This window comes from Rhopilema esculentum, chromosome 10 (assembly GCF_057945365.1).
Source record: "Rhopilema esculentum isolate cy_ngs chromosome 10, ASM5794536v1, whole genome shotgun sequence".
Classification (NCBI taxonomy): domain Eukaryota; kingdom Metazoa; phylum Cnidaria; class Scyphozoa; order Rhizostomeae; family Rhizostomatidae; genus Rhopilema; species Rhopilema esculentum.
The window spans coordinates 4,444,081-4,454,652 of NC_142824.1; the positions used below are offsets into that span (position 1 = coordinate 4,444,081).

The following is a 10,572-nucleotide window of genomic DNA, read 5'->3' on the forward strand; positions in this document are numbered from 1 at the left end:
ATACTTTTTGGTTATAAAACACATTTTTATCAAGCCAAGGTACTACAACGAGATGCGTCTTGAGTTACATTTGATAAATAAAATTCCAAAGTCACATTTCTTATTTGATAACGTTGGCTTAGTTATTTGAAACTTATCGATATTACTGTCTTTTTATTTGAATAACTGATATTTTAAACATGATTCAGATTTTTAAGGATTCAATGTCATATGACAGTGTAGATTGGAACATTCTTAAGGAGTACTTGTGATATTATTTTTCATTGAGTGTATTTGGTGTTGTTTGTAGAAATCATCCTCAATATGATTGTGGTCCAAAGAAGGCCACAAAATAATTTGGGTCAATTGTGACCTTAAAAGGCAGTAGTTTTGATTCTTTACTTCTTGGGAGCAAAACGAGCAGATAGATGTTCGTCATAGCCCTTAATAAAACTGACAAACTTTTTCTTTAGCCTGTTTAGTGGTATCACACACCACCCCCTTCCTCCCTTTGGTGTTTCACTGCTTATGGGTAATTGAGAAATTTCTTCACACCAGACAAGCACACCAAAGTTATTCTACTTTATCTGACTGATCCTTTAGCTGCAAAAATGATAAAAGATTGTCGATTGAACAGTTTCTTTAGCAACTCTCTGGTTTTTTTGTTCAATGAGTACATTAACCTTCTAGAAACGGTGATTTCGACTTTCACCATCCACCAGGGGCTATATTACATTCGTTTAATACCATCTAATAAGCGCTTTCCATTTAATGCAAAAAGTTAAGTCCCCCGTCTAATTAACTTCTCCATCAATGAATGCTTCTGTCTAATAAACCACTCCGTCTAATAAACGCCTCTAATAAATTTCTCAACTGTGCCAACTTTCGAGTTGATTGAAGACTACCACAACTGGCTTAACATATGACTTTGTATCGCAGAAACCTTCCTAAGATACAGCAGCAATTGAGTCAGCTTTCCTAGTTCCTTATTGCACCAATCCTTGTTTCCCATGAAATTCATCGTTACTCTGCAGTAGTCTTTTTGATCGTAAAAGATTCCCCCGATATCCTGCAATTTTGTGTTTCACCATGAGTAATCCTGCAATAATCTGTAATACTGTGGGACAGAAACAATGATTTAGTAACTCCTGTTGGGTTATTCTACATTATTATGATTATTACCATCCTTGTAACCGTTGAAAAAGAAACAATTGTTAAAATGCATTCTATCTTTCTTTTTCAGAAATTGTTGAGAAATGTTGGATGTTTTGCTATTCTGGAACAAATTGAGAAAGAAAGGAAACGTGATCGATTTGACAGTCATTTGGAGCACGTGAGTAGTTACTAGTAATAGTTCCCCATTCGTAGGTTCATTTTATGATGGGATAGACTGGTTATTCAGCTTTCTTTATGTAAACCAACGTGAGTAGCAACAGAATTTTGCTGAAAATGTTTGACGGCCTGAAGGATAGACCTATAGACCAAGGCCATCCATTTGGTGCTGCAGAAAGTTCATTAGTCTGCAGATTGCAACCGATTGAATTAGTGACGTAACAGAGGCATCTAGGGTCCTTGATATTGCCCATACTGAGATGGGACCCCAATTTACGGAATGCAAGAAACTCCAGTCCAACGCTCCAATAAAATTGATATTTTTCTCTCGTTAACTATGGAAGCCAAGTTATAGAAGCTTCAGTGCAGAACTTTAAAGTTTTTGAAATTGAGGTGAACTTGAGGAAAATCTCGTAATCGTGAATATATAAATAATTTGGGGTCTCTTTTGGTCGTCAGGGGTCCCTTAGTTATCGGACTGAAGTGCCCTTAACTGCGATACACCAATGCGACTGATGACCTATAAAGCTAAAGGCAATTTGTTCATCAACAGCACTCATGTGGCTTACACATGTTCCTTTCATACGCACAAAATGAAAAGGTCATTCTCATTGTCCTTTATGATGTACGATTTTGACAGAAATTTCAATAAGAAGTTCCAAATACGCGAAAAACGTTTGGAACATTTTTACCGGGAGTTGTTTGCCAACTGGATTTCGAAGTCAGGAAACCAGTAACTCCTTATGCAATCCTGTTCGTCATTGATTTTGATCTTCAGATACTTTTAATCTCTTGGATTCCATTAAGGCCCATTGTCAGAGATTATTTGTCGATCCCTTTTCAGATTGAATTAGATAAGGTTACCAGTCCAGCATCTCTAACATTCACAGTAAATCATTCAAAACAAATCATGTTAATTAGCAAGCAATTTGAAGGTATAAAGTGTAGGTAGAGGTTTTTCGTTATGCTGTAACTGAAACAATCGAGATTTTATTCAATTTCCATCGCTTTTGGAGAACACATGATGCAGAGTTTTCGAATCTACCAAATTTTTTGAGTTTCTGAGTAAGTTTAATGCATAATGAAATGATTTATAGTATAATAATTCACGCAAAACTAACAGGCAAGAAAGCGAGATTGGATGCAACGTGTTTTTATGATTGATATGGTATGGTATGACTTAGATATGAAACTCGATCCTTGGTTTCCAAAAAAAACATGCTCTTAGACAGTTCAGTGCAAAACATTGAATATTTCCCCTCTGTCTTCCAGAAATGTAAAGATGAGATATATGTACGATTTGTATGATGGCGAATTGCCTGTTAAGTAGAGACTTGTCTCGGACCAACAGTATGTTTGTGTAGGGTGTTCAGTTTCGTTCCTTGCTACCTCTCTTGTGTTGCCACCGAGTACCAGTCGGTCGAGTCTTGATTCGTACGCGCAACCTTCAGTGCTGCAGTCTTAAGCGCTATAATAACTTGGCCATTTTCAAGAAAGAAGTACATGCCAATCTTTGCTTATACTAGTTTATCGGTGGTTTCGTATACCATAGCAACTAAACGGTGGTATGGTGCAGAAAAAGCAGCGTTCCGGTGTGATCACCGACACACGCGTCTACGTCCGCGAAAAAATTTTTAAAAACCGGCTTAAGCTTTGACTGGCTCGTTAGCGGCAGGAAGGACGAATAATTTCTCTAGGTCGTGAAATATCCTTTTCCAGTATATTCCTACTTTTCAAGATTTCTTTTTCTTCTATCTATCTTTTTCCTATATAAAAAAAGAATACGGAACTCTGTGCTTATGCCGTCAGTTGAATGGAGACATGCGCAGTGGATAGAAATTATAGCGGTAAACGTTTATACCGACCAACTGCGGAAGAATATTAGAAGAAAGCGATAGAGGAACCAATTTTTGTTAACATTTGGCAACGCTTTTGTTATTGTGGGATTGCGATAGGATACCTAAAGAGTAGGTAATCGCTTCTATATCTTGCAAGAGCCATGCCAGGTGAATGCTCAGGGTGGTGCCAGGTGGCAAGGGCTCTGAGAAAGCTTGACAACATAAAACTTTTCTTCTCAATGTCCTACAACCACGCTTGATTTGTTCGAAACCCCCTCACCCTCAAGTGGTCTTTAATTGATTATGCCTCTATGTTAGCATATTTTTAAGTTTTTGGTGTTGATTATACCATACTGGTGCACTCTCCTTCGTGCACTGCCAATTTGAATGTTTAAACAGAACACGGCCTGTCGAAACATGTTATCTTGGAAAATTTTATTTGATATTAAATTGAGCAGATGAATCAATATTAGTGATAATTGTCCTTATTGGTGGATCCAATACTTTGCAGTGGGCGTCTATTTGCAGCCTTTGAACAAATGCAATGTGAGATCCTCTTTGTCTTCTGTCTGGTTTTCTTGGCAACACTTCGTGATCTGTTTATTTATTGTCGCAAACGTGTTCTTCTTCCATTGGTGTTTGTAAGTCATAATCAAATTGTCAAGCTGATTTGTGCATATCTGGAGGAGCTGTTTTGAATTATTTTATCAGGATCAGTACACATCACGGAATCTCATTTTCCCTCTTTGCACAGTTCTATTAATTCTTTCTGAGAGCCAAATATTTCTATTTTTTCTCGTTTTTACTTTCTTGTGAGTCAATGCCTGTTGTTGTTCTTATAAATTTTATTTTGTTCGCTTTAAGTCCGCATACTTTGTTATTTTTAAGTTTCCTATCATAATCGTTCACCATATTGTATTTACAGTTTTCCCTGCAGAAGTTGCTTATAGTAAGAATCCATTCTAAATGGTTTTATGCATGGAATGCAGTCATTATCAAGAAAATTACAGTCTATTTGTTTTATATCGCTTTCACTAGAACTGAAAAGGTAATTATCAGGTAGTGATATAATAAAAAAGTAAATTTTGATAGAAATACTGGCATAGCTGTGGCTGCCAGTTTGGTTTGCATCAATGTCGGTGAAACCTAGTCGATGAAAACGATGGTGCAAACTTTTTTTATTGTAGGTGACTGCGTTTATGTCTAGCGTTGCTGCTTTGTTTTTAGTCAGTTTCTGATAGACTTTCTGTTGTGTAATGAAATGAAATGTATGGCACTGTTGAGTTGAAAAAATTGTGAGATTGAAAGAAAACAAGAATAGTTATTATACTTAAATGGCTTTATATGATATAAAGCTTGATTTTTTCCGAAAACTGTGCTCTGGCAAATCTTCCCTCTAGCAACAGTGAGAATATGGTAACAACATCAAAGGTGATGACCATGAAGTAAATATTCACTGTCTATTTGGCAATGAAATACAGTAAAAATAGGGCACGAGATGTTGTAGTCAAATCCAAATTGAGTTTTACCCGTTTTACCTAACGACATTTTTTGAAGTTTTGTATTAATATTTGATAGTATTGTCTCTTTTGACTTCTTTTACCAAATAAAGAATTCCCCATCTGATTGGCAATATCATTTGTTTTGTGCGGATCTGGCATTTGTATTTGGTATGGTTTTCCCAGTACAACGCAGAAGGCCTTGCATTCGAGTGCCAATCCTTAAATCCATTGAGCCTCATACTGGTGGCATGTCCTGTGTCTATTGTTAAACATCCATGAAACGGTGGCAAGCTCTTAAAATGTTTGTCATCCAATAGGATTTAGGGCAAAAATTCTTTGCAGATGTAATCGATAAAAGCAAGCAAGTATGGGGAAATATTTGTGCATACCTGTGAGATCGGTGGATTTCAAAGCTAAAACGCTGATCCTTAGTAAATCACATATAAAAATTTGGATTAAGGTATTAATTTTAAAGCCAATATGGATATCTCAGTTGTTTGAAAACATTTCTTTAGTTATTCTTGCCTTGCAAATGTAAGAATTAATAAACATCTGTGGGTTTTTTAAAGAAGACAATATGTAAACAGTGTTTTAATGAAGTTGCAGCAAAGGATATCTCCTGTCTGATTTTATTTAATATGGATGCAAATAAAAGCTATTCCAACTGACAACAATAGTGTCTCCTCTGCAGCACTGCAACTTCGCAGTGGCTTTAGTAAATACGATTGCCTAATGCAAGCCTACATAAAACTTTTGATGGAAATGTAAATACCTGGCTTACGATTAACGCTGCTTCTTTAGTGAATAACGGGCGCTGTCGTCATTATACATGAATATTTGATATGCCTTGAGCATCTCTGCTGGTGGTCACGTGAAGTAGATGCCTCAAACATTTCATGCTGTCGAACTTAGATCACGCAGCACTTCAATTTTCTATAAAACTGGTTAGCGCTCTCTCTCCGCCACAGTGCCTATCTTTATACGTTACATCTGCATTTCTTTATACAGCCCTCTGCTTAGTATATTTCGCATTGGGAATAAAAAGGTGCAATATAGCCGTTTCATTTTGTGACGATAGTTTTCAGAATCATGCAGTTTCGTGTGTGATTGTTAGAATAGGCCCCTTTTCACCATGTGGTATTGAAATATGCTTCGGGTTTCATAATGGACAGTTCAAGTTGCAGCTCTAAGTTTGTAGGCATCCCTTTAATGCTTTAATTTCTCAATGTTCTTCACTCCACATCTTTTGCGCATAGGCCATAAGCACTGTCCAGCGCTAAACATGAATACTCATTGATATTCAAAAACTGATATTTTCCTCTCTGTCTGATTTCTTTTTTCTAAAACTTTAATTTAGCGCATGCCAAGCAAGTTCTAGTATCAATAATGTAATGTTTTAATTGTTGGTATTGGTACAATGTTGGTTTTAAATATTGGTTCAAAGGGGAGATAATTAAGAATTGGTACTGATTTGAGTAAATTATGTACCAGAGCAAAATTTTAATGATCTTACGCTCTAACCAGTCATCCTTAAAGACGGCTCCTCCCCAGTATTTGAAATATTATGACTTATTTGCGAAGGAAAAGAACGTCTAGATAGAAAAGGCTCGTATTCTATTACTTTTAATACAGAAAATTTGCTTGGAATAGTAATCCCGTAAGTTCAAAGTTCCTCATAACGTTGCGGTCGATAAGTTTATTCTTTATTCGTGAGGGATTAGTTTTTTCCTAAAGAGGATATCATTTTCGCCTAACTGAGCAAAATTATACAAGTTGAGCTTTAGAAGATGAAACTTTGGATTAGACAAGCAAATATGGCTGTTTTTCCACTTCGTTGTAATTTATCTCGCCTGCGCATCATACTGTTTTGAGAGTTGCCATGGTAAAAGCGTGTCTTTTTCATTTACGCTGTCCACAAAATTGTGTCAAGGCCAAATTCAAGAATTTTAATCGATGTATGTGGCCATATGCTTTAAGTTAAAGGTTAATCTTCCTACAATCGATGCAAAAATTTGTATTATAATCTTGATGATTTTTGGCACAATCTTTGACTTTCAATTATTTTTTTCACATTTTCCTTTCAGTGGTCTTTAAAAATTCACGTGGTTTGATAAATGCTTTTAAACTGTAGGCCATCTGTGAGTTCCCAACCTCGTCTCATATTTCGCTTAGGGAACCACAAATGTGTTCCACTTTGATTAACTGTGGTTAAAATTGAAAATTAGCCTAATAAATATTTTCAATTATGTCGGTTTACACTTCATACCGGATAGTTTTGAATGTTGCAATACATCGTCTCGCTTTGGAATTTACCTCGGTTTCATACAACTATCGTTGAGGTTTTTGTCAGGATTTAACTAGAAGTTTTTATCAGCATTTTACTAGAAGTATTCTAGGCAAGCTTGATTTACTTAGGCCTGTTTTTATTTTCATTGCTATAGTTTTTCTAAAAAAGCATAATCCTCCTAAACACCGTACTGGAATGATAAAAAAGACATTGCATTGCACGTCAAGTTGTTCTGTTATTTCTATCAGCGATTCTATTCTTGCTTAGTGTTTCTCTTTAAAACCAGAAATTGGGATTGTGGATCTAAACATTTTACGCTTAAAGAGAAAACGAACACTTTTCTTCAATTTGGTCTTGGGTAACCACAGCTTTTTCTACCTACAATCATACACGGAAGAAAATTGCCAGTTATTAACGTTAACTTTATTAATGTTAAGATTTCTTGAGTCCGTTTAAGGCCGTGTGTTACAGCTGTGTCACTGTTCATGCTAACATCAATGATAGTTTATACAGAACGTAAAAAGGGTCTTGTTTTGTGATGTATGTCAGATTTAATTAGCCTTTTCCAATTAGTGATGAAAATATATTAAGAAAATTACTATCGCGCGAACTGAAAGCCAGCGAATATTTCGCCTATAGCTAGATATGTTTAGTAATTTTTTCATCGTTATCATGAGCAAATATGCATTAATTCTAGTGAAGTTAACCCCTTGACAATCCTTCTGGTGAAAGAATAATATGCTTTTTGTAATAATTTGTGGCATTTTTGTGGCACTTTTTCGTAATCTTTGACTTTAAGTACAAAGCTAGATTTCAAAACTTTTCAAAACCTCAAACATGAGCTTAGCGAACTCTGCAGATTTATAACTGCAATGCATGGGCTTTCTATAGCTGAGTTAGAAAATTGTGCCTTGTCAGTTCAAAGATGGCATTTTTGTTGCGAAGGACAGGTTCTGTGTTTGAGCTTATTTTGATTGTTTTTTCGCTCCTGGCGATTCAAAACACCCATCATCCTGTCCGCGGTATTCATCATTAAAAACTGTCCATAAATCATAGCATTAAACCGTACCAAATGCACTAAGTGCCAGGCCTTGGGTATCATCGAGGTAATGATCGTGGAAACCAATCAACGTAGAACAGAGAGGATAACACCCGTACGTTTTCAAATGGATACGCTATGGATACGAAAAGTGATACACTGCTCCAACAAAAACGCTGTTGGTAGCCTCGTTTTTTTAAACGGAGTCCTCAACTTCAAACTATGGCAGTTGCCATCCAACTCTTCAAAGATGTAATTGTGAATAATTTTTTTGAAGATTTGAAGACTAGAATACATGCAAATAATTCCTCTTGTAAGCGTATTAAAATGTATCTGGTTTTACGTTCACGCTGAAAACTGAGCGTATTATTATAATTGCGGACCTGTTTCAAAAGTATGCTTATTCATTTGTGTTTTCAAATGATTCCGTTTTCATAGCAGAGCAATGTGAACGCAAAGCAAAACGGGAACGCAAACCAGTGTGAATGGTGCCTTATTGACACCTATGTGATTTCGTCACAAGAACAAAAGAACTGCCGTTAAAAGTGTGGCAGGACAATGCTTGTACCTCTGTCATGCTCCTGAATAGTCAAGCCACTTTTTTTTTTTAATCCATGAACGTACACAAAACTTTCTTCCCTTGGAAGGTTATTTTATTCTGATTACGAACAGTTGGATGATCAGGATTTCTAATTCTGTCAGTCTTGTTTTCAACTCACCTCAGTATAATGTTACCGTTAAAACAACATTCACTGCGTTGAATAAGACCAGCATTTTCTGGAATATTTTGTGAAAATCGTGTAAGTCTGTTGAAACAAAAAATCTTTTACATAAACAAATATCTCAGGTATCGCCGATAGAAGTCTACAGTGTGCGCTGGGTTTAATGTCTTTGAGAATGTTGACTGAAATCTCCATTCTTACCCCCCAGGAATATTTATTACTTTTGCTCTGTTTACCCAGTAGAAATTCATTCAAATTTATTCATTTTCTCGATGTTTCGAACACTTTTGTTGCGCGATTTGCTTTGTGATATCTTAATTTCCTATTGGACTTAGTTTGTTTAAAATGAGCTTGCATGCGCTATTTTCGACTAAACTTTGAAATCCAACTGTCAACATTTTCGTATGGGAAAAATCTAAATACCCGAAAGCTTCATTTGCGGAAATGACAGCGTAATTAGGAAATTGGTAATCTTAATTCCAAAATAACTTTATGTGAATTCCAGTCGGATTTCACGGCCCTCGGGCGTTGAAAATAACGTCAACTGTTGCCGCTTAGCCGCTTCAACTTCTAGTTTACTTTCAGCAGCAATTATGTGACTGTTTACTGTTCCTTTCCTATTTCCATATTGTTTCATGTGCTTGCAGCCACAGTTTGACAGAATGTTATCATGTTCCTTCTTTGTTAAAGTTTTTGAATTGGTTTCTGGAAGACGTGCGTATAACCATGAAAATAACCGAAGATTCACAGCTAGATCTTATTAACTTTTTCATTATTAAATTACTATGTTCGTCAATTAAATTACTAAGTGTGAAAAGCTTTTTCATTGGGTTTCGCAACATTACTTTTATCCTGGTAGCAAAATATATGTGATTTTGGCTACTGAAGCATCCAGTAAATTGACTCTCCAAGTGCAAATTTGAAATCAAACAAAGCTGCTAGCAAAATTTTACAGTTTCTACCCAATAGCAGGACAATCTGTTTTGAGAATCGAGTGAGGATGATTTTAGCTGCGAGTATAGATCAGAGCTGTCTAGTTTCCATGCTGCTCGACCGTAATTAGTTCACCCTAAACCTAACCCTAAACCTAACCCAACCCTAACCCTAAACCTAACCCTAACCCTAACCCTAACCCTAACCCTAACCCTTTGCTTGAAATAATTAATCATGCTAATTTATGACTATCAGGACGAAGAGTATTGAAACTAGACAATTTCATATAGATTTGAGTGTTACTCAAAATGGATGCAAGTTTCGAACTTGGCTTGCCCTTGATGAGTTGGGGTCTGTAGGGGAAGTTTTATTTACCTGTATTAACGGTTTTTGAGTATTGGTTGACGAACCTCATCGTCAAAGTTCTTTTGCTTACAATTATAATTGGTTATTACTGTAACAGATATTTGGTCGATTCGAAGCATTGGCCATCAGATAATTACAGACTTTTCATTTATATTCATCTTCGAATGAGACCGGAAATATCTCTCATTGATCATAATGTCTGTCTTGGTGGACTGAATGAAGCTGAGTTATTCTACTGGACTAGAACATAGATAGAAAGCCCGTATCCAGGATATTTATAGTTTAGCTGCGATTGTATTGTTTGTTTACATAAACACGATTGCAAGGCATTAACACATGTCCGGAAATAAACATTGGTGACCAACTCACAAAGCTATCCCCATCCATCAATTTACAGGGACATGAGCCCCTTACCCCAATTATTCAAGGCTCGCCGGTCAACCAACTAAATGCTATGGTATAAGACAATTACTAATTTTCCGCAAAAATATCATAATAAGAGACACATTTGCTTTTAATAACCTCTCATAAAAAGTCATTGCATTTAAAATGTATATAAAATAGAATAAAAAAC

At 36.0% G+C, this 10,572-nt stretch overlaps 1 protein-coding gene across 2 annotated transcripts in view; it reads left to right on the plus strand.

The window, feature by feature from the left end:
* The window catches only part of LOC135692414 (kinetochore-associated protein 1), an 86,419-nt gene that overhangs the window by 58,232 nt on the left and 17,615 nt on the right, over positions 1-10,572 (plus strand). For both annotated transcript variants that reach the window (XM_065210526.2, XM_065210536.2), the window contains exon 68: positions 1,223-1,312. In XM_065210526.2, coding sequence (XP_065066598.2) covers positions 1,223-1,312 — 90 coding nt within the window. The remainder of the gene's footprint in view (positions 1-1,222; positions 1,313-10,572) is intronic.